This window comes from Lissotriton helveticus, chromosome 7, assembly GCF_964261635.1.
Source record: "Lissotriton helveticus chromosome 7, aLisHel1.1, whole genome shotgun sequence".
NCBI lineage: Eukaryota > Metazoa > Chordata > Amphibia > Caudata > Salamandridae > Lissotriton > Lissotriton helveticus.
Genome location: NC_136068.1, coordinates 1,496,574,849 through 1,496,599,085, shown reverse-complemented (window position 1 = coordinate 1,496,599,085; position 24,237 = coordinate 1,496,574,849). Strand labels below are relative to the sequence as shown.

Genomic DNA, 24,237 nt, shown 5'->3' with positions numbered 1-24,237 from the left:
CTAGTGCGATGGGAGGCTCTAAAAAGTACAATAAGGGGAGTGTGCATCAAAATCCGTTCGGCAATGAACAGAAATTGTAATGCAAAGCTAGAAGGGCTGGAGGCTGAGATAGCTGCCCTAGAGAACAAACACCAAATGACAAGGGACCGGGAAACGCTAAATATTATGACCAACAGGAAATACGAATATAACAAGCTAGTGAGCGAAAGGGCTGGGGTATGGCTGGATAGGAAGCGAAGGTTTAAGCTATGTGAATCTAATAAAGCCGGTAAGAGCCTGGCGGCATACTTAAAATTCAAAGTGCAAAAGAATGCTATTAATGTTATCAGGGACTCGGCCGGAGTTGCTCACTCGGACCTCCAAAAAATTACTGAGGTCTTTAAAGACTTTTACGAGGACTTATACGCTAAAAACAAATTGGTAGATGGAGATAAGATTCAGGAATACCTACAGAAGTGTGAATTACCAAAGTTAAAACCTGAACAACAACTTAGTCTCAATGAGCCGATCTCAACCAAAGAGGTGCAAACAGCGATCAGGGGATTGAAATGTGGGAAAGCACCGGGGCCGGATGGCTTTACGGCTAAATTTTATAAAAGCTTTGCGGCAGATCTGGTTGATGCTCTTTTGAACCTCTTTCATGAGTTTACGGAGTCGGGGAAGGTGAAGGGCACGTTGGCAGAAGCGACTATTGCAGTTTTGCCTAAGGACGGCAAAGACCCGTCGTTACCAAAGAATTATAGGCCGATTTCCCTGATTAATCTGGATTGTAAAGTGCTAGCCATGATCTTGTCAGCCCGGTTGCAAAAAGTCCTTCCTACCCTCGTACACCCGTCTCAAGCGGGTTTCTTAAAACATAGACTGTCTAGTGACAACACTAGAGTACTAGCCCATGCCCTAGAGAAAGCAAAACTCTTGAAAACCCCCACGGTAGCTGTCACACTGGATGCAGAGAAAGCCTTCGACAAGGTAGATTGGTCCTTCCTTGAGGCAGTTTTACACAACTTCAATCTAGGAGAGACGTTTACTAAACTTGTAATGGCTCTATATGCCGGCCCTACTGCTAAGGTCAGAGCGGGTGGTTCCTTCTCTTCCTCTTTTTGTTTAAGACAAGGGACGAGACAAGGTTGCCCGTTATCACCATCTCTGTTCTTACTAGCAATAGAACCCTTTCTGTGGCATATTAGACATAATGACGCCATTGCTGGGATACCATTTGATGACTGTACTGTGAAATTGACTGCATACGCTGATGATGTGCTGATACTAACGAAAAAGCTGACGAGGCTATCCCGGCCTTGATGAACACAATTGAGGGGTTTTCTAGAGTATCAGGATATAAACTGAATAAAGATAAAACAGAAGTTAAGTTACTAAACAACATCGGGGGTAAAGAAATCCTGGGATCATCCGGTCTCACTTGGCAACCAAAAGCTTTTAAATATTTGGGCCTAGATTTCGAGAAGGACTTGATTACAACTCTGAAATTAAATGAGGACTTAACGTTAAAAAAGATATCCACGCTGCTAGACAGCTGGTCACCTAAATTTTTGTCCTGGTGGGGTAGGGTTGAGACTCTTAAAATGATGTGCACGCCTCTAGTCAACTACCTAGCTTGCATGCTCCCCATGACCTTTTCAGAAGAATTCATCAAGAAGGTAGACAGGTTGTTCGGAGAGTCCCTGTGGCGAGGGAAAAAAGCCAGGATATCACTAAAAAAGCTGCAACTAGCAAAAGATAAGGGCGGCCTGGGCCTGCCCTCGTTCAGGAACTACCAAACAGCCTTCCTCTGCAAGCAAGGATCCCTCTGGCTGGTTGATGGTACATCCTACACTCCAGTATGGCTAACTATTGAACGTTCGCTAATGGCACATGCACCCCTCTCGGCTCTCCTCACCATGGACTTGGCCCATGTACCCCACTCTAAATACATCCTACTTAATACTAGAAGGGCACTCCTCCGACTCGACCAGTCCCATAAAACTGCTTTGGTGTTCAAGAGATCCACCCTGCTCTCATTATGGCATAATCCTATGCTCCGGATAGAAGGGAAGACCCTTTTCTGGGAACTATGGGCTGCAAAAGGTATACACATAGTGAATGACCTCTATGATAATGGTAAGCCCCTACCCTTTTCGACATTACAAGAGAAATTTGATTTACCACCCATAGAATTCTACCAGTTCCTGAAACTAAAGGCTGCTATCTCCAAATGCTCCCTCAATAAAGACTCGCCCTGGCTGGTGACCCGCCTCCGAATACTGTACCATGCTGATCATTTTGTTTCCAGAATATATAAACTACTCCTCCCCCTGCCCAAGAAACCACATAGGATGACCGAAAGTAAGTGGGAGTCGGAGCCTAACTCCACAGGCATTGTGTTAGACTGGGAGGTGATACACAACACTGCGCTAACAAACAAGATATCCCCGATCCTATGTCAAACGAAATATATGTTGTTAAATAGAGTGTTCTGGACCCCTCAGAGATTGTTTAAATGTAAACTGAGGTATACGCCTAACTGTTGGAACTGTCAGGAAGCACCTGGCGACTTGGCACACATGCTTTTTAATTGTTCCCTATTGCGGACATTTTGGAGTAAAATATTTACATATATTCAACAAGTGCTTGGAATCACACCTACCCACGAATTTATATACGTCATTTTGGGTCCTCTGGAGGAGCAATTGCCGGATATTCATGACAGACAACTGCTTGATATTATGCTGACATTGGCGTGTAAGGTCATACTTTACAAATGGAAAGACTTTGCTGGAGTCAGCTTCAAAATGTGGCTAGAATGGCTCTCCTTCCTAAGGGGGGCGGACAATCCTGCGCTACAGTCAGCCACTTAGAAGCCCTCGAACTCCAAACTCTGGTCATCCCTGGATGCGTCATCCTCCCACTTTGAACCCCCGTGAAGCGCATCCCAAAAGTTAGCTTCCCAATATGGGATTTATATAGAATTTTGTGTGTTTGATTATATATGCCTACTGTATATTTCCTGTTACGCATGCAGCGTGTCAGGTCTGGGTTAACCAGTTGCTATTGCTCTACGGATACACCTGTCCTCTTTTCCTCTCTTCTTGCTCTCTCTCGCCTCCTCTCTCCTCTCTTCCCTCGTTCTCTCTCCCTCCTTTCTTTTTGGTTTGCTTTGATTAGTGTAAGCGTCCTTATGCCAACATTTTTGTCCATTTGTACACTGTAAGACTTATTGTATTGTCTTTATTTTCATCTTTATTCCTCAATCAAAAAGATTTGAATTAAAAAAAAAAAAAATCTATAGTGGCCATGCAGAAAAGGCAAATTTGGTACAGCTTCTACTAGAACTGACACTGGATTTTTTTGTTTGTTTAGGAAGGCTTTGCAGACCCACCTTGACTTTGTTTAAAGTAGATCTGTACTTCCTTGCCAGTAGCTGAATTCTGATTTTGTCTTATTGCCAAGGTAAAGGTGGCACGTACTATAACCACCATTTAATATTAGAAACGAGTGAAGTCTTTGCCATAACCTGTATTGTCAATGAATGTCAGAAGTATTTCATTTCACGCAAAGGAATGAAATGCACAAGATACTTACTGATACTGATTGCAAGATGTTCTATCTATGAGGGATATCATCACACATAAGCTTCCTACCACGATCGCAGTATAGTCAAACTAATTAGAAGGATTATTCCAAAATTACTGACAACACTACCTGTTTAAGCAGAGCCCATGAATTTGCTTTTGGAATGTCAATGATTTCTTACCATCTGCCTCCCACTCCTTCTCCACCTCCAGCACTTTCTTCTGCACAAAGTTCAAGAGCTCCATTGAGTTGGCCATCCAGAGCATCAGGGGCTGAAGATCAGCGGCGACGTCCTCCACACTGAGCGAGCCAACCTGGCCCTGCTGACTAAAACATCACATGGTTAGAATTTGCGGTGAGGTCGGGGACTATGCCAGAGTCTCATCACTTTTATTTTCTCAATGCACTAGTGTACTAGGGTAGGACATTGCATAACCATCCTTGATTATCTTGTTAAGTTTTGGAGGGGGAAAATTACAATCAGAGATTTAACTTTGCTCAAAATAGAGAGAAACTGAGTAATGGGAAATAGGATTCATCAATTTTAAAACTCCACAATGACAGTGATGGCAAGCTGCCTCCGACTTATTATCAGATATTCTTCAGTTTGGTCAATCCAAAGTTTAAGGAGCAGTCTTTCAAGGGAGAGAAAGGTGCCACCTTTCCCAGAGCAGCGATTAGATGATGATAATGGTGCACCCAAGTCAAACCTCACCCCTGTCCCTTTTATAATACACCATAGTCAAGTCCTCTCCCTTTCCGAACCTACCAGTGTTTTTGATCCGCATCCTGGGACTATCTTGTGTAGGAAGATCCAACAGCATAAGTATTCCTAAATTGCTCATATACCACCATGTATTCTTTATATCTGTCACATTTTTTATAGTTTCAAAAACATACATGCCTTTAAAAAAGATACCGCTCAGGGCTGCTATAGAATAATTTGTGAACTATAATTGTTCAGGTAGTTTTTTGTTAAAGAAATCATGCGAAGTGGTCAAGGGTCAAGACTGATTTGCAGATGACTTGGTTTGAACTGGGGTGGCATAGTGAGCAAACGAATGATGGATTTTACCCTGCTCTCTTGACTTAGGGTGAGTGGTTGAAAAGTTTCAACACTATGTTCATCATCTTGTTATGTTTGCTGTGTTTGCCCTAAGTAGCCAAGAGTATCCCCAGGCGGGTCCCTTGCTTGCTGTGCCACTGGATTCAGGGTAGCCTGGTTGAGGAGGGTTGAAGCCCCGAAACCAGTCCCAGGATGCTTGTTTCCAGTCCAGGGAGGACCTGGCCTGGCAGTTTGGCCTGGACTGTTCCCATGAGGAAACAGATTCAAGACTGATTTGCATATGGCTGTGTTTGAACTCGGGTGGCATAGTGAGCAAAAGGACGATGGATTAAACCCAGACCTGTTGACTGGGAGTGAGTCGTTGAAAAGTTTCAGCACTCCGCCCATCATCTTGTTGTGGTTGGATAATTCAGTGAGGGCATTTACGTGTACAGGGTCTTAAGGACACATATACGTCATTGCCACTTGTGGATGATTTGGACAAAGTGGTGGCAGCATGTTAACATTAAAAGGCCTTCATCACTGAACCCACATGGCTCAAGGGACTCAATTCATATTATTGCTGTGAGAATGCATTCGCTGGTCTAATATGCAAGGTGGTCAGACAAAAAATGGCCCACCTTCCTTCTGCAACAGGTCCAGAATCGGAACAAACAGGTCAGGAACATGTACTCCACATTTGTTAAGGGCATTTTGCAAGTGTGCATGCATTACCCAAATCTGTCCCTGAATGAGCAAATGTATTGACTGTGAAAATGCATTAAATGTGTGAATGCATGTATTTGGCATTCAGCCATCTCATACTTACAGGAATTCGGCATTTTGCTAACAGCAGAATGGTAGAAGCTATTACATGTCTATCATCAGGAGGCTTAAACAAGAGGCGGATCTCCCGAGAGCGGGAATCCTGACAGGCCAAAAAGGAGAGGCGTGAGAAAACGCAACATTACCAGGATTAGGGCAGCCTGCTTGAAGAGAGTGGAGGCATACCCTGAGTAATGGTCAGAGTTGGGCAGCCCCACAGGGACATTGAATGTGGGCCTAGCAGGCTCTGCCACTGGCTTTGAGTGGAGAGAATGAAAAATCAACTCTTTCTATAACCCATTTCACTCTGAAAGCTGTCATGGAGGAGTCCATCAAAAACAATTTTCCCACCAATAAGCACTCAAAAACACAAATCCATAAATCTGCGAGCGCTTACTTCTCTGGCTGCTTGTCTCCAATTTCTTTGATCTTCCCCTGTAGGTAATACAAGTGGAAAAAAGCCAATTAGAGGTTGTACTTCAAGACAGTTTGTTTACACATCCTACAAGTACCACAGAATGCAGCAGCGACATCAGAAATTCATGACAAAGTGGATGCACGCATATCTCACCCTGAAGACTATCCCTGCACCGTTCATATGGTCAAGAATTAAAACTAGCCAAGTTCTCCGAGGTATCCCTGTCCATACAGCAGTCAGTCTTATGAGAGATTAATTTGTGTCCAGAGATTTACAGTCCGCTAATCGCTTATAGCACTACCACCAACCTCAAGTATCATAATGATTTCTCGATTGAGTGAAATCATTGCTTCAGATAGCTAAATTAGCTTACTTAGTATTAAGTGAGTGAACTTGAAGAGGGCACACTTTGTGCAGAAATGTTCTGGCTCAGAAGGCTTACAGACACACCTCGGATTATAAAGTTTATGGATTATATGTTTGAATTAAGAAAAACATTAATTACAGAAGATTAATATTTAATAGATGTGTCATTTACTAGATCCAGAAATAGATGACAGAAAATTAATAATTTACTACTATGGTTAACACATACAACTCAGGGGCATATGTAGGTAATTTCCATTTTGCGATTCCCAAATAGCGATTTTTAAGGAATCGCTATTTGAGAATAGCAAAATGGAATGTAGGTAAAAAATCGCCATTTTTTTGCGAATCTTTAACATTCGTTATTTGCGATTAGCAAATTGCGAATCGCAATTGAGGAATGAGTGTCCCATTCATTCCTATGGGCCAAAATGCCCATAGGAATGAATGGGGATGCATTCTCAAATTGCGATTTTCTGTATGAAAATCGCAATTTGAGAATCGCAATTCCAAGGGTGCCAGGGTGTCCAAAGGACACCTGTTGCACCCCTGGAATGTGCCTGTAAGTACATGTAGCGCACATACCTAAGGCCTAAGGGCATGTCTGTGCGCCACATGGCACTTTGAATTTTTTTTAAAAATGCATTTTTGAAGGAAATCGCAAAATACCATCTACTTGAAGTAGGTGGTATTTTGCGATTCCTTATGCAAAAATCACAATTTTTAAAGCACCCCTACACAGCATTTAAGGAATCGCAAAGTTGCGATTCCTTAAATGCTATAAGCAAAATAAGGAATCGCAATTTTTGCACCTACATATTAAAATGCCGTTTGCGACTCGCAAACGCCGAAATACGCCGAATTTCGGCGTTTGCGAATCACAAACGGCTACCGACATATGCCCCTTAATGCTGCATTTTAAAGGTAATCTGATGCAATACTGGAGATGGTAGCATATTTTAAACAACGTGGTCATCCAGCTTTCATGAACTCGCCAAACAACCTGCAAGAGAGAAAATGCATTGAAAAATAGAAGTGTTTATAGGAAAAGGCTTGTACAAGAGAAAACAGCTGTCAACTAGCACTCAGGTTTTAAAAGTCAGTGACATGTACTGTATACTGTTCCTTCTATCGAATCCTACGGAAGGAATTTTCACTTTCAAGAAGTGAACACTCTCACTGGGACTCTTTTCAGGACCAATGTGAAAGTCAACTAATCTCCCTACTTACAATTAGCATTTACAGCTTGTTCCTCCCTACCCAGTGCCATTATCAGTGCAGCGTAAGAAGGGATTCTTCATTTGTAGCTGTATGCCCTTTCCAGAATTGCTTAGGTAACTCAATTAAGTGCCACAATAAAGCTCCATGAGGTCATTAAAACAAATATACTAGAATCGTAAAGTTGTAAAGCGGCACCTATTTAAATAAATAGTGAAAGAAATTGTTTCACTTTCACGTATGTGTATATATTTGTATGTATGTGGTATTTTTATAGCACAAACCAAGCCAAAAGGCAGCAAAGCACTGTACAGAGTGACCGATGAGCATAAATTCAATGCATTGTGACGTGGGGTTCTTTAAAGAGATGTATCTTAAAACGTTCCTAAATTGAAACAGTATTTGTGCACTTCGGATGGATATGAGTATGTTGTTCCAGATCCTGGGTGCAGATGAAAAAAGCCTGAATCCTTGTTTTGTTTTTGGCATTTATTAGTCTGTAGTCTAATGGTGTCCTGGCTTTGTTTTTGCCTAGAACCACCAGAGATGGTGAGCTTGTCTGCAAGATAAGGGGGAGGTGATGGCTTTGTAAATCATACCACTGACTTGCAGATGGTGCGGGCTAGCAAAAGGGTGCTAATAGTGTTCCATTAGGATGAGTGTAATGTGATCATATTTCTTCAGGCCCTGGAAAAGATCTGCTTTGGTGTGTAGGGTGCCACGTTGGAGTCTGGGAGGCCATGCAGTAGGGCATCCCCACTACCCAGATACAAGAGCACCAGGGCTTGAACAGCAGTACTTAAGGTGCTCTTTGGAAGAACGTTTCACTTTCTTCAGAAGAGAGTGCTGGTACCGGGTCATTTGTTTTGGCGGGGGGAAATGTGTTCCATGAGGGCGAGGTTGGTGCCCAGGGTGAATCAGTGAAACTTGGGGTTCAAAGCCATCATGATTCATGTCATTGGATCACTTTTTTGTTTGTTGCTCCTGGCAAATAACAGGTATGCTGTTTAGTTTGGATTTGGCTTTAGACAGGCACTGGACAATCATGCCTGGATGATGTACAGGCGTGTTTGATGTGATAAGTGTCTGAAACACAGGAGACTCTCAAGTAGAGTTGTGTATAATCAGTGGTGAATCCTGATGCTGCTGTCTGTGAGTAGGGCAGCAAGCAGGAGAAGGTGGAGAAGTGTGGCTCACTGGTTAGCGGAGGTAGACCCTGAAGCAGAGGTCAGACCCGGGACCAGGGTTCAATTCCCGACGCGGCAGGGTCTTGAGCCCAAAATATCCACGGACTTGATAATTCTCATTTCAGTGCCTACTCGAATCACGGGTTCACACTCTGCAGCTTTGGCAATCAGCCTGCTTAATCTCCACTACGGCCCCCCTGCGGTGGGATGCCTGGTTTTCACCTTGGGGATGCCCAATACGGGTATCTCACAGGGAAAAGCCAGGACGGGTTCCCAAGGCAAGCGCCGAGATGCCTACGGGTAATCGAGCGCTATATAAGAACGCATAATAATAATAATAAGCAACTTCTTTTTGAGAGATTAATGTTGGGAAAGGTGATAACTCAACAGGGTGACCTTTTCTTAAAGTGACTTGTTATATCATCAATATGAAACAATTGCTTATCAATATGGAAGAGGTTGACCCTACCAGCTGACACTACTTCAGAGTTGTGATCATTGCAGTAGAATGAATACTCATTACACGACTGATTCAGGGTTATGAAAAAGGGATGCAATCTTAAAAACAATTCAAACTTCTGAATTGTTCAGTGTTAGAATATGATCTATATTCTGTGATCTATATCTTGCATTAGGTATCAAACAAAATGATGCCTTTATTATGGGCAGCATATACCTTATTTTTTTCATATAAAAGAAATCTTGAATCAGAGCCAAAACATCTCAATTTTTTTATATTTTCAATACTACAAATTGTGCTTTTGTTCTTTTTGCCACAAACCAGTTCTATTATAACAACAGATGTGTTCTCATTTATTACAGCTACTAATGGGTTAGTGACGAAAACATATCAATTTGTGACAGAAATTAATCAAATGCTTTTAACATATCTTTAGGTCAAACATACAGGGAAATGGGATGAGTCTCGCAGTTATGGGTAAAATCTGAAACCAAATTTTCCATCTGTTTAGCTTTTGGGGGAAATAATGTTGCGCAGAGCTGCTCTTTACCATGGAAGTCTATGTGTCTGAGTGGATGAGTCAGCCCAACAATTAAAAAATATTGCTGTTTTCTGTGGCTGTCCATAAATCTTATAGCTCTTTGTAACTTAAGGCAGTTATTGGATGTTTAAATCACTATTGTGTACAACGTTGTTTTGTTGTTAAAGAACATTAGTCATAGAAGTCTAGGACCCAGACCTGTTTTTTGGGACTAGTGAAGACGGGGAATAAGATCTCTTGGAAAAGGTGATGAGAACATCTCTCAGTCTTGGACCAAGTACAACCTTGTGCACTGACCTCCATACCCTTCAAGTGGCACAGTGTAACATACTGTGCTTCTGGACTAACAGCCATCAGTAGCATTGAGACGATGGCTTGGCTTTCCAACGGTTCTCCACACACATCCTCAGCTAACAGATCTCACAAGTTAGAGCAGATCTTCTCTCTGTCCAACTCCAATAATAGCACCAGTGGAGTCCCACAAGTAGCATCTCTCTCTCCACCCCTTTTGAACATCTAGATACCTCTTGTAAACTTCTTTGGGAGCTACACGTAGGCTACCATATATTTGTGGATGACACCTAAAGTCCTATGATTCTCTCCATCCTGTCATTGGTCCTTGCAGTTTTCAACTCCAGAATAGACAATAGCATTATATATGAATATAGGAATGCCTCTCTAAATCTTGGTTTAGTGGCAGACGATATAGAAGTATGCCACTTGCCTAATCCTTGGCCTTAAATGCACAAATCACATTACTCCATCTTTAATGGTCCTTCTCTGGCTTCTGGTCATAGAAAGGAAACAGTTGGAGACCTTATCACATGTGCATACAACTCTCCATTTCTGAACCCCTTCCTACCTCACAAGAGTGCTGAGGCTTCATCGAGTGACAAGACACCTGAAGTCATTAATCAAAAACCATCTCATCGTGCACTTTGCAAGATACAAGTGTTTTGATGGCAGATAATGCCTTCGTTCCTTCATCTAGAACTCGCTATTCTCTTCCTTTCATACTGAAAATAACTTCCCTAAATTTAGCAGAGCTCATGGGACTTTCCCCATTCAATAGGCATTTTGCCATCTTCCCTGCCTTGACCTCTCCTTATTTTATTTCACTCTCTTCTGAGTTGATTATTAATCTATTACTCTCAGTTATACCACTCTTTAAACACTGTAAAATAATCTTAGGGTCGCTCTTGTGCTATACAAATGCATGAAAACATATGTTGATTTGATTCCACTTGTTATTTTGTGCTCAGCCTTCACATGGCTGCACTGGATTGAAATCAGCTACCCTGGAATTGCAGCAATCTACTCCACATATTCTTTACTCACTACAGCCTACAAACCTGTGTGGGGAATGGGTGAGTGTGTGTGAGTAAATATGTGTGCTCAAGTGTGCCTGAATGTGAGTGTTCTGTCACCTGGCACAGAATATTGGCGGTACATTTTGGCATATCAGGTCCATGTATATTATGACGGTGCACACATCTCACAAAATAAAGTCCTTTGCATACTTGTGGGCATTTTTATTGTAAGTGAAGGCATCCATACATTAAGTGGGTGATTTGTGGGATATAGGAGGAATTCAGGGAATGTTGGTGCCTACCCCTAACAAAGCAAATGCCTTGCCAAAGGTGACATCTAAAAAAAAAACACTGTGTTTTGTCATGAGAATGGTAAGCTCTTGTTTTCGTAAACTGAGAAGCTGATGTTTAAGAGCCGGGGGCCCAATACACAAAAAAGTCATTTAGGAGTAGTAAAGTTAGGATTCCTAACTTTACTACTCCTAAACTGAGACAAAATCCTAACTTTATGACTTTCGGTATTCACAAAGGCATTTAGAAGTAGTAAAGTTAGGAATCCTAACTTTACTAGTCCTAAATGCCTTTTGTGAATCCCGAAAGTAGTAAAGTTAGGATTTTGTCTCAGATTACTTTTGTGAATCGGGCCCAATATGATTACATTTCCCAATGCATTTTTAGAGCAGATACCTGATTGATGACCAGGACTGCTGTCTGAAACCCTACTCCAGGAGAATACAGGCACATGGTGGGCAATATATTTGCAAGGGGCTGGATGAAAAATTGAAAAGGTGAATGGTAGAAGTGTAATTTTATGATATGGTATATTACAGGGAATGTGAAATAGCATTTTCCGAACTGCCTTATGGCTTTTTAGGGAAATTGTGCTGAAAAATTAAGTATTTTACCACCAGTTGATCAAACTTATCTTAGGGCTGGTGAACCTGATCAGGCTTTGTAATTGTGATTGTAATTGTAATTATATTTATATAACGCTTACTACCCCTGATGAGGTGTTGAAGCGCTTTATGGCAAGTAGCACCTACTCCAGAACCCAAGGTTAGTGGTTAATCTAGGGGTAATTGCAATTAGTCATATGTTCTCAAGAAAAGTAATTGCATGCATTTACTCCAGTTATTTAGCGATAGATTATATTAATATCAGTTAAGTGTGATCATTAGTGTGGGCTATGTGGTTTTACGTGAATGGCTGGCGAGATAGATATAAATTGACCTAAAAAGTATCCCCTCTGGATTGTCTGAAACCTGTTTCAAGCCTACGCTCCACTCAAAGGGAGTGGTAAAAGGAGAAAAACATTTTTTTATATAACCCTCCCCTACTCTAGTAGTGGCATGCTTCATCATCAGGTTCACACTGGCTCCTAAAGGCCAGGGTGGACTCAACCTTATTCCAGGGAGCTCTTAATTCAATTTGTAAAAAGGCAGGCGTTGCTTTAAAAATTCCTCATCCACTCACAGGAATTCTTTTATTAGCAGGGTGGATGGGAAAGGTTATAAAACTATTTTGCAGTGTGAGGATATAATGATCCTGTGACCCTAAAACACAGACATGTTTAAACCCTATACTAACGGCGTCAGTGGTCCTGGTCTTTCTTCAGGGTGGATTTTTGCTAATGTCATCCCCACAGACGTAATTACCGTGTGTTGTAGTGTGGTGCAAGGCATATAAATCCATTGAAAGCATGCATGGGCAGTGCTAATACTTGCTAAATTGGGGAGTACCTGTGAAGAAAGCATGGATAGGTGTAAGAGTGACTGTCGACACAGGTTATTTTTAGTCCAACTCGTAAATTACACATATTTACGTGCTCATTGCATGCTGTTAAAAATGTGTCTCACTTCACAGTTCTTTAAGACTCTGCGAACACTGCTGATTAGACTGGCTTGGGCTGACAAACAGCCGTGGGCAAGTTGGACGGTCCTCACTTTACCATACTCTATGGGAGGGCTTGGTGCCCCCGACCTTGATTTATTCTATCGGGCAGTCCAGGCCTCACACGCATATTACTGGCTACATCAACAATCGCCCCTCCACATCTGCTCATAGAGCGACTGTCTCCAGCCCCTGCCCACTTGACAACGGCACTGTTTCACGCATCGCGTCGCACTACACGGGTCTTAGACTAGATAAACGCCACTGCGCATGCTTGGCATAATCTTTTTAATCGACAAGCGCTTTCAATACTATACTCTCCGGCCACCCCTATTGCTTGGTGTGAATGGCTCCTGACTCTCACTTCACCAGCAGTGATAACAGCACTACATTCCCTGGGACTGGAAAATATTGGATGAGTGAGGCTGACTTTATACATCTCTCCTGGCTGTGCCCCACTATCGCGACCTTCTGGCTGCAGGTCTTTGCCGAAATAAGTGTAGCCACACAAGAAACGCTCAGCCCTGCTTGGCTATTCCAAGAAACTGCAGAAACCTCTCAGTCGTCTAGTCGATATGGCCTTATTAATCGCTAAGCGCGTCCTTGCAATACATTGGTCACGCGGTCCCCCTCCCACCTTGTTGCAGTTGTCCAGAGACATGTTGTATTGTAACACTCAAACAGAAGTGTATAGTGAATTGTTGCCTCCCAGGAATCGCCCTAAAAACTTTTGGAGTCTGTACATCACTTATATGGCGTCTCGAGCTTGAGCATCTCCTCCTCCGCCTGCCACCACGGGGGGCAGGTTAGTCAGAATGATCTCCGATGGAGTCAAAGCACCTGGAATAGGTTTGAGGCCTGGACTTGGGATGATGTGTCCTCGATATTAAAATGTCTGTATTTTTTTTTCCTTTTAATTTTTATAGGTCAAGCTATTTGAGACTGGTTCAATCTTGGATTGTATTCTCATTGTTTGTTATTATTTCATCAGATTGGATTTTGTGTTGCAGCATTGTATAATTTCACTTCTCATGTCTTGTGAAATATTTTTTATATATATGGTTTCTTTTTGTGTTGTATGAATGAAAATGGAAAATAAAATATATTTTAAAAAACGTGTCTCAGTTGCTGATTTCTAAATGATAGACCATACTCATGCAATAAGATGGCTTGTCCAAACGAACCTGTGAGAAATGCCACTGTGCACCTCTGTCCCAATTCTGAAAAAATTTGAAGTGGCATCCAAACATACTGCTCAAATAACTACAGTCCCAGAAGAAATGTTCATATCACAGTACCTATTAGAACCCGGTTATATACTTCATTGTAGGTAAGCAAGAAATAAGAGATACTACCGCACACATCAACATCCCCAAATGCCAACATATTTATAAAGTATCAACACCCAAGATTGTGGAGTGAATTTCCTCCATGGGGCTTGGGTGGGTGGCCCTACAGTCAAACCCTGTTGAAGGTTAAAGAGAAAAACAAAGTTGCACAAGATGAGGTCAAGTTTTATCGCATGTCCAGGAGGACCATTGTCATGAGGAGCTATATCCCAAAACTGCGAAGTCGATAATTCTTGTTTTTGGCATCACAGTGTACTCACTACATCATGGGTCCCAACCCTTGTATTAACCTATTCATTCCAGCTCCTCATTCTTGTGGCACCGGAGTGAAATGTCAATGCGAACTTGTAGTCCCCGGAGCCTAGCCGGAAGGAGCTGGTTAGAAACACCTGATCATACACCAGTGGGGTGCGTACGTGTTGTTTATCGGAATCACCCTCAACTGTTGTGTAGGAATGAGAAAATGTCTAAGCCGATGTTATGGATGCTGTGAAGAAACTATGATGCCTGTGTTACTGCAGCCTGAGTCGGCGCATATGAAGACATGCGTCTGTCTTAGCTTGCTAGGTATTGTAGTTCAAAGGAGCGCAGTGGGTGAACACAGCTGCCCCTGGTGTATACATAAAGGAAACATCCCATCCATCGACTTGTAGTACTAGGATGCTGGGAAATGTAGTCATGACAGAAAGGATTCTGTTCCGAACTAAGCCATTGACAGACGGAGGTCTCCTTACCAGATCACGAAAATTACTAAACTGGCAATTAAATTAAGACTCCAACCGACGGGTGGAAGTCTTTCACTGAAATACTTTGAGGCTCCAACCGGCTGGTGGAGGCACTTCTGATTTATTCCCATATTTGACTAAGAGACAATTTATTATTCACAGAGATACCAAAGAAATCTGCTTTTGGGCTGCCAATCCCCCCTCCTGCCCTGAGGAAGACCCACCTTGACACATTGCACTTTTGCACAACTCACAGGGTCAAAACGTCGGCGTAGTGTATATGTCTACACAACGCTCATGATCACAGTCCCATTTGTCATTGGATCCTGTAGCATATGTGCTAAAATATTGACGAACATTTATATAAAATCTTTCTCCCCCCTTTTTCATCGCACGCTCAATTGTTTCTGTATATAGTGTACTGTCTTTATCACCAATCACCACATGTCACTTTTTCACAGCAGTCACGTATTTCATGTTGCTATTGAAATTGTAAATTGCGACAGCCATGATCATTTGATTATCTCCGAATACATTATTGAATTCTAATTTTGGTGTGTGTTATATTTTGATTTTTCCTTTGCAAATCATTGAAATGTGTTTTGTAAGTAAGCTGTTGCTACTTGCCCTAAGTAATTGAAAACCCCGACAGAACATTTTTTTCTTTTAAAGAAAGCATTCTTAGTCATATTCCCTTGTCCATGAAATCTGTGAATATTATGACAGGAATGGCATAGAGCATCCCCCTAAATGCACTAATTAAAACTCCAATGAAAAATGACTCATATTGGATTTACGTGTAGACATAACTCCAGTGTGCCTATAAAGGGTATGGTCAAAGAGGTACAGTTATGAGGGAAAGAGGCACCTCAATAGAAAAGGGCCCTAGATATATCATATATAGGATTCAAAGTATTCTATATGTACCAGCAGAAGGATGATTAAGGGAAGGTTGGAACCGCCAACATTGTGAATTTATTGTCTAAAACAGAAACGGCTGTTCTTGTGCTGATCACTGTCTACGGCATGGAATTAACTAATGAGTATTGAGCTGGCTCCATCAGATTCATCATTGAGTTGTTGTCTGTGTGAGTTAAGCTTATAGACCAACCTTTATTCTTTAACCAACAGTTTTTAGTGGACCCTGGTGTGGCAGTAACCATTTCAATTACTGTGTTTGTGCACTTTTTGAAGATAGTGTGTTGTCAGCCTGGCTGCTGCTCTTCTTCACCTGATAGTGCTTCTATGCTCACTGATGCGTATCTTGATCTTCCTTATCGTCATTCCTAAGTAACTGAGGCCACATGGGCAGGTGATCACAAAGATGACGTTGGTATTGTTGCAATTTTTGTGGGTTCTTTATTCCTATGGAGCCCAGATTGATAGTTTTAGATTATGATGTGAAGGGGCATACCGAGCAGTCTCCACAGGGGTAATGACCTGTGACTGGCGGTAGGTCCCATAAGGTGGTTAGCTATTCTGTATTTTTTTGCCACTTGTTGCTATGAACCAGCCTGTCTCTTATGCTCCTGTTCCTCCTGGCTGAGAACCGTGGTCTGTTGAAATGCAGCGTGTTGGATGTAAGAATCAGCCCGTGTTTGTTTACTATTTTCTTAATGGTGTTAGGCACTGAGGGGTAAGTGCTTACGAAAATCAGAGAGTTGTTGTTTGATCTAGCATTGGTTTCCACAAGAGCTTCTCTGGGAATATTACATGCCCTCTTCTAGGCTTTTCGGATAATCTTGTCTGGATATGCTCTCTGTTTCAGTCTTGTGGTCAGTCTTTTAGCTTCTAGTTTGTAATCCTGGAGGTCGAAGCAGTTCCTCCTGATGTGTAAACACTGGCCTACAAGATGATTCTCCCTGAAGGTACGGGGTGGGCATTACTGAAGTGTAATAAGCTGTTGCGATCAGTGGGTTTTGTGTAAAGAGAGCTTTTCAGTTTACCTTTTTTGTCAATGATGGTAATGTCAAGGAAGGACACCTGGGTTCTGTTGGTTGTCATGGTAAACTTCAGTTATGGGTTTCTTCCATTCAGCCATCTATTAAAATGCTCAGTAGTTGTCTCATCTTCGTGCCAAATGACAAGAACGTCTTTGGTGTATCGCCGCCACAGCCGTATATGTTTATGCTATGGATTGTCTGTCCAAATGTTCTCCTCAAACCAGTATATATAGAGTCATGCAAGTCATGTAATTCTTGGACCAAAAGCATTGGTGGAATTGGTGAGATAGATAGGCTGGTGGAGATTAGTGATTGGTGCCTTACAGGGTTTTAAAGAGGAGAGGTTGTGTTCTATGAAATGAGGTATCAGCCAAGTGCAGAAGTACATTATTACTTTAAGGATTATGGCAGACAGGCATGAGCCTGAGGTAAGGCTATACTTACAAATAGAAGGCATGCTGAGGATGGAAGTTAAGAAGAGGATCACTCTGGAAAAAGAAAGGAGGGGTATCAAGTGGAAGTAGGGCAAGATCAAGTTTTCATGCAGGGTTTTCGGAGTATAGTTTGAGAAGGTTTCTAAGATAGCAAGCAATCAGAGGATGTAAACTGTAAAAAGAAACAACATTATAGATATGGCTCCATATCTGGAGAAGACGGCTTAAACATTTATTTCTAAAGTGTATACATCATTTATACACTAAGAGCCTAAACCAGCTGTGTGCCAAGCCTAGTGAGGTGCTCTTAAATATAGTTGGAGTATCCCAACTTTGGTAAAGCATCTGTATGCTGCACAAGGGAAGTTGGCGTCGAAAAACATGAAGGTCTCTTTTAAAGATCAACCATCACCATTCTGTAATTTAAGGTTTCTTCACTCACTCACAAAGTTTATTACTTGGCACTGGCAGAGGGTGTCTCGCTAATGTGCACTCAAATGTATACCCTGTCACCTAATCTCATCCATCTTTATCTTAATACGCGATCTATGGTTAAACACCAAATGGACATATTTCTCTTGCTGACATCTGAGAAACCTGACATCGTACTACTCACGGAGACTTGGCTTAACCAGGACTCATTGCCAGATATTCTGGCCTCTGTCCCATCTGATTATTATATTTTAAACGCTAACCGACCTGCTGGCAAAAAAGGTGGAGGAGTAGCTGCCATTATTCATAATACTCACAAATTTATTACACTCCCTCCACTTGCCCTGGCGAGCACAGAGAATATTGTTTTTAAAACTGACACTGATAGTGGAGCACTATTACTAGTCTTGATTTATCGTCCCCCTTTATCGATGCCTACTTTCTCCGCATCTTTGGCCGAGCAAATGGCCTCTCTGGTAACAAACTATTCCAAAATTGTTTTAATTGGAGATCTTAATTTTTGGTTTGATGATCTTAAAGCAGACCCCCAGGCTGCAGAACTTAAGAATCTACTGCTGGATTTGAACTTAACCCAACAGATCCACTCTTCCACTCACGAGCAAGGCCACAGCCTGGACCAAATATGGTCTCATAATCTCTCCCTATCCATCTCTTCTATAACACCCTGTATATGGTCGGACCATTTCATTATACATTTTACAATTACCATGGATAGAAGCACAAAACAGTCTTTCCAGGCGGGTGGAAAAATTAGGAAATGGAAGGGCATTAACCTATTGGCTTTTTTGGACAACTTGGCCACTACTCTTCCCCCAATGACTAAAGACATCGATGTCATAGAAGAAACCTTTTCACACTGGATCCAACGGGCAGCTGATATCCATGCACCCTATGTAAACTTCCCCCGCTCATGCCCAAATGACGCACACAAATGGTTCACCCCACAACTGAAAATCTTAACACTTGAAGTGCGTCAAAAAGAGAGGAAGTGGAGGACCAGGTATCTGTCACAAGATAGAGCCAATTATTGTCTGGCTCGGAAAATTTACCAAAAATCTATTTTAAAACTGAAAACTGACTATTTCTCAGGAAAAATACTGAACTCAAAGAACAAGACAAAAGATACGTTCAACATTGTGAACGATCTTTGTAACAGTGACCGAACAACCCCTTTGATCACTCCCACACAGGAGCTTTGTGACTCTCTGAATGTCTTTTTCTTAAATAAAATCATCACTTTAAAACAGAGCATCTCTAACTCTTTGTCCCCTATTTCTCTGGATGATGTCTACTATAACCCTTTTATTTTGGAAACGTTTCATCCCATCGAGCTTAAAGCCTTGTATGATCTCTTCACACGCGTCAAGCCGGGATCACCTGATGACATCTGTCCTCCATATATTTTCAGAGAGGTGGGGTTGGCTATCCCACATGGCGTTCTCTCGATGCTTAATGAATCCCTTCTGCAAGGCAAAGTGTCGAGCAGCTTTAAGAAAGCTCTGCTGTTCCCTCTGCTTAAAAAGTTAGGAGCAGATCCACACGACCTAACAAATTACAGGCCAATATCTCTTTTACCTTATGCATCAAAAATTTTGGAAGCCCATGTCTCCTCGTGTATGTCCAAATTTATTGAAGAATCTGAATACCTAGAACCTAATCAGGCAGGCTTCCGTCCCTGTCATTCGACGGAAGCCGTGATCCTAGCTGTTCAAAACACTCTAAGACACAATGCTGATAGAGGCATCCACCAGGCCCTCGTGCTCCTTGATTTGTCGGCAGCGTTCGACACGGTTGATTATTCCATTCTTATCAACCGTGTCGAACAAGCCGGCCTCAGTGGCCCTGCATTAAGCTGGATCACTTCTTTTATCACAGGACGTTCGCAATCGGTGAGACTTGGCACTTTCACAGCCTCTAGAACTCCCATTACATGTGGGGTTCCTCAAGGTTCATCATTATCACCTCAACTGTTCAATCTTTACCTTCGCCCGCTATTACATTCTTTAAGGAACGCCAAAGTTACCATTTACAACTATGCGGATGATCTCCAACTTGTCTTTCCTCTAAACAATACAGACTCCGTGATGGAATTCCCGAACACCATGACACACATACAGAGGTGGATGAATCTCAACCACTTAAAGCTAAACCCAGGCAAGACAGAATTAATCTTGCCTGGGAAAAGTGAATTAAGTTGGAATCCATCTTTTTGGCCACCTAGTATGGGAGTCCCACCAATGAATTCCTTCTCGGTTAAAAGTCTGGGAGTCACACTCAGTGCTGATCTTTCCCTGAAAGGACAAGTTGGTACAGTGGCCCCCTGCTAGTTTTTTTCAACTCAGGAAAATAAAAAAAAATAGCCCAGTTTCTGGCATCATCTGCACTTATTCAGGTTATTATTGCCCTTGTTCTGTCCCGACTGGACTTTTCAAACAGTCTTTACCTCGGACTTCCAGTGGGCCTGTTAAAAAGACTCCAATCAAGCTGCCAGGCTTATTCTGCAACAACCAAAATGGCAGTCTATCAGACCAGGTCTGAAACAACTTCATTGGCTGCCTGTGAAGCAGCGGATTGCCTTTAAAACAGGATGTATTATTTTTAAAACTCTACAAAACACAGGTCCAAAATTTATTAAAAAAAACCTTGTCTCTAGATACAACCCTTCTTTGAATCTTTGTTCTGCCCACAAAGCTTTATTGGTTGTTCCGACCTTATAAGAAAAAACGTCTTGGCGGCTGCTGCTTTGACCGTCTTGCAGCCACCTTTTGGAACTCTCTACCACCTCCTTTGAGAATGAGCCCAGACCTTCTTACCTTTAGACATTCTCTTAAAACTTGGCTTTTTAATCAGGCTTACCTCTGAGTATTTGTGCGTTATGTTCCTCTCGATAGCGCCATGAAGCCTACGGGCGTACGTGCGCTTAACAAATAAATTATTAACATAACATCTGCATGTTGTGCGTGTTTTTGTATGTGGCTATTGTAGTATATGTATTGTACGTATAACCGAAGCAGAGTGATGGAGGATTGCAAGTTCCATTTTGAGAGCCCAGGCCTGTTCTGGTGCAGAAGAAGGGGGTGATGTTTTCTCAGACTGGTAAAGTTTATCAAAAGAGATGTAGGAAGGAGAAGACCTAGACAGTGGAGGGAAGACAAAGGAGACAAGGCTCCTATAGAAATTTGATTAGGTTGTTTTGCTGGAAGGAGTTGCTGATTAGTCTTCCTGTAACATTGCTACTTGGTGAATGGTAGCAGTGAGGGTGGCTTCAGTATTTGTTGTTCAGAGAGAAAAGGGTCTTTTAGGTAAAACCACCCTTTTGTTGCCTTCCTGGCCACTCACTGGCTTTGCTGCTGTTCATGGACTGGGAATATTTCAAGGGGGCCATTTCAGAGTTTAAGTCTTTTTAACAAATGTATGTTAAAAATTAACTATAAAATGTACTTATTTTACTCTATTTGTTTTTCAAATTGTTCTTGGGGATAGAACCCCTATCAATCTCCACTCACACGGATATTGCGCCCTTGCTTCAATTCAGGTCTGGTATTATGCCCCACCCATTACAAAAATGACTGCACCTTTTGCTTGAACACATATTGCAACTCGCCACCACTTGGAGAACAAAATCATATAACTTCTTCCAAACCCATATAAAGAAATGTGTGCTATCTGGAATGGATTCTGGAGCCTAAGATCCTTTGCAGAGAATAGTCCCAACCTGGTCCCAATCTCATCATGAGACCTGGTCTTTTTACTACGTTTTGATATCCCTTGGCTATGGATGTGGTACACAGGAGGCAGGTATTAGAGACCATGTGACTTCACAGTGATCAGTAAAGTTATGAATCATACCAGATGCTCAAGACAATAGGCAAGAGAGTTTTCGCGTCCTTAAACAGTGTTCCTAATTGTTTTGTTACATTATTGACAAACATAAAGCCGGGACTGTTTTTAAGCTCCTAAAAACTTGCTGCTACTTTTTAACGTGCTGCCATTGGTTTTTATACAGATTGCATGTGTAAAAATTGTTCCATTGTGTTTTTAAAAATTAAAACTGTAGAGAGCAGGGCGCGAACCCCCGATCCCACCTCACCGGTCCCGCCATCTTGAGTGAGGGGGACGAGCTGGGCGAGCACTCTAGTGCTCCGCCCCGCCCGCCCCTGACTCCACAAAATGACACCCTGGCCTAGGAAGCGCAGCGGGCACGCCGGGCGCGCGCCGAAGCTGCGCCTAAGCCAAGCCGTCTGCGCCCGTCCGCGACCGGACACGGCCCAGGGCCAAAACCCCATGTCCTGTTGACCAGATTCATTGGAGTAGGGACGAGCTGGTAAATCTGTCCACCGCCACATGTATGCCCGGCCTGCACACCATGCATACAGGGGTGGACGCTGGTTGCAGATACTGTCGATTTCGGTTCAGTACTGCGATAGCAGACATCCGGGGTAGCCCCACCCTGTCGTGCGGCTTGCTTAACGTGAGGTCGCTGCGCTGCCATAAGCTCGACATCCACGACTTACTCGTGGATAGACAATTGGACCTGCTATTCCTCACAGAGACCTGGCTGGATGCGCACTCTGACCCTGACATCATTCAGGCACTGCCGGATGATTATCTAATGGTAAGACTGGATAGACCCGAGGGCAGAGGAGGAGGCATAGCGATTATATTTAAACATCAACTTGCCTGTCAACTGGAGCCAGTCCAGCTGGCGGCAAGTGAGGTGGGGATGTTTACCTTAAAAATTAATGGGGGCACCACTGTGAAGGGTTATTTAGTTTATCGCCCGCCTGGTCCTCTGGCAAGGTTCAAGGGTACTCATATAGAGTGTGTCACGGAGATTGCGCTGCGGAGAGACAATTTTTTGCTACTCGGAGATCTTAACATGCATCTCGAAGATTTGTCGGACAAAGGTGCGATGGAGTTCCGGCAGGAACTTCAAGCACTACAATTAGAGCTAAAAGGCCAACTTCAAACACACCAACAAGGACACCTGCTTGATCCAGTATTTGCAAACTGGAAGGAAGTAAGTGCGGCTCCTCCAGTGCCTCTCCCGTGGACCGACCATTTCTTGGTACCTTTTGAAATCTCTCTCCCCAAGTATAAGGCGACCGATCCCACTACCCTTAATTATCCCAGGCGCAAATGGGCTAGGTTTTACCTGCCCAAATTCAACGAGGTTCTTAAAGCCGATGGCCCCCCTGGAGGCGATGATGCGGATTCGGCAAACAAATTGCTCACCGACCGCATCACGGCGGCCCTGGACCGCACAGCCCCTTTAGGTCGTCCAAAGGAGGGCGGTCGTAAACAGAGAATGGCACCCTGGTTCAACGAGGAGCTGCGCTGTGCCAAGAGGGAATGTAAGCGAGCTGAAAGACAGTGGAGGGTAGCCTATGATAGCCAGGCGAAAGAGAGATATCTCGTCAATAGACGAGCATATCACAATCTTATCAGGAGAACAAAAACCGCCCACTATGCCGATAGAATCATGGGTGCAGAGAACTCAGCGAAAGAACTGTTCTGTGTATATAAATCTTTGGCTGTCCCCAAATCCTCAGCGGGATCTGAGGACTGTTCTGCGGCTGCCTGCAATCGCATTGCCGAGTATTTCGGCGACAAAGTGTCCAAAATGTATTCAGCCTTTCCCGCCCAACCAGTGACAGGAGGAGAGTTTGAAGTATCAGTCAGAGAGGTGGATGGTCATAATCTGCTGCTTAACTTCTCCACCCCGTCAGCAGAAGACCTGATCAAATCATGCAGATCAGTGAAATCAGGCTCCCCACGGGACCCAGCATCTCCTAAACGGCTGGGGGACAGCTTGACGACACTAGAACCATATATCAGGCATCTGTTGGATATTTCCTTCAGGTCCAGTACCCTGCCTATGGAATGGAAACAAGCAGTTGTGCTCCCTCTCTGCAAGAAGCCTAACATCAGCTTCGAAAAGCTGGAGAATCTGCGTCCCATCTCTCTCCTACCCTACTTCTCTAAAGTGGCGGAGAAGGTGGCGAATCTGCAGCTAATGCAGTTTGTGGAAGAGACCAATCTTCTTCACCCCACCCAGTTTGGATTCAGACCTCGTCACTCGACGGAGTCAGCGCTCCTCATGGCATCCGAATCCATCAGACAGGGGGCCGACGAGGGCCATACTATGGCCCTGATCCTGCTGGATCTCAGCGCTGCGTTCGACACTGTAGCACACTCCATCTTGCTACAGTGTCTGAACAAAGCAGGGGTGGGTGATGCAGCGCTAAAATGGATCCAGTCGTTTCTATCTGGCCGAGGTTTCCAAGTCAGGCAGGGCGACTGCTACTCCAAGCGAGTGGCCTTGGACCAGGGGGTACCACAGGGCTCGTCTCTAAGCCCAACGCTTTTCAACCTATATGTTGCCCCGGTTGCATCCATAGTGGAGAGTCACGGTCTGAGCATGGTGTCATACGCCGACGACACGCAGCTAGTCATCTCCCTATCGCGTGCACCCGGTCTTGCGGCAGACATCTTCAGAGCAT

The 24,237-nt window shown here is 43.2% G+C and overlaps 2 protein-coding genes across 4 annotated transcripts in view; one reads left to right on the top strand and one right to left on the bottom strand.

Annotated features, from left to right (window-relative positions):
- The window catches only part of RASIP1 (Ras interacting protein 1), a 329,706-nt gene that overhangs the window by 117,954 nt on the left and 187,515 nt on the right, over positions 1 to 24,237 (bottom strand). The window contains exons 6-7 of the mRNA XM_078654930.1: positions 5,838 to 5,875; positions 3,752 to 3,897 (exon numbers count right to left, since the gene is read on the bottom strand). Of these exons, the coding sequence (XP_078511056.1) occupies positions 3,752 to 3,897; positions 5,838 to 5,875 (184 nt within the window). The remainder of the gene's footprint in view (positions 1 to 3,751; positions 3,898 to 5,837; positions 5,876 to 24,237) is intronic.
- LOC144770423 (uncharacterized) overlaps positions 1 to 24,237 on the top strand; it is a 143,566-nt gene that overhangs the window by 18,914 nt on the left and 100,415 nt on the right. For all 3 annotated transcript variants that reach the window (XR_013598890.1, XM_078654931.1, XM_078654932.1), the window contains exon 2: positions 3,783 to 3,925. Coding sequence is in view for 2 of the 3 variants with exons in the window: in XM_078654931.1 (XP_078511057.1) it covers positions 3,910 to 3,925 (16 nt within the window). In the remaining variant the exon portion in view is untranslated. The remainder of the gene's footprint in view (positions 1 to 3,782; positions 3,926 to 24,237) is intronic.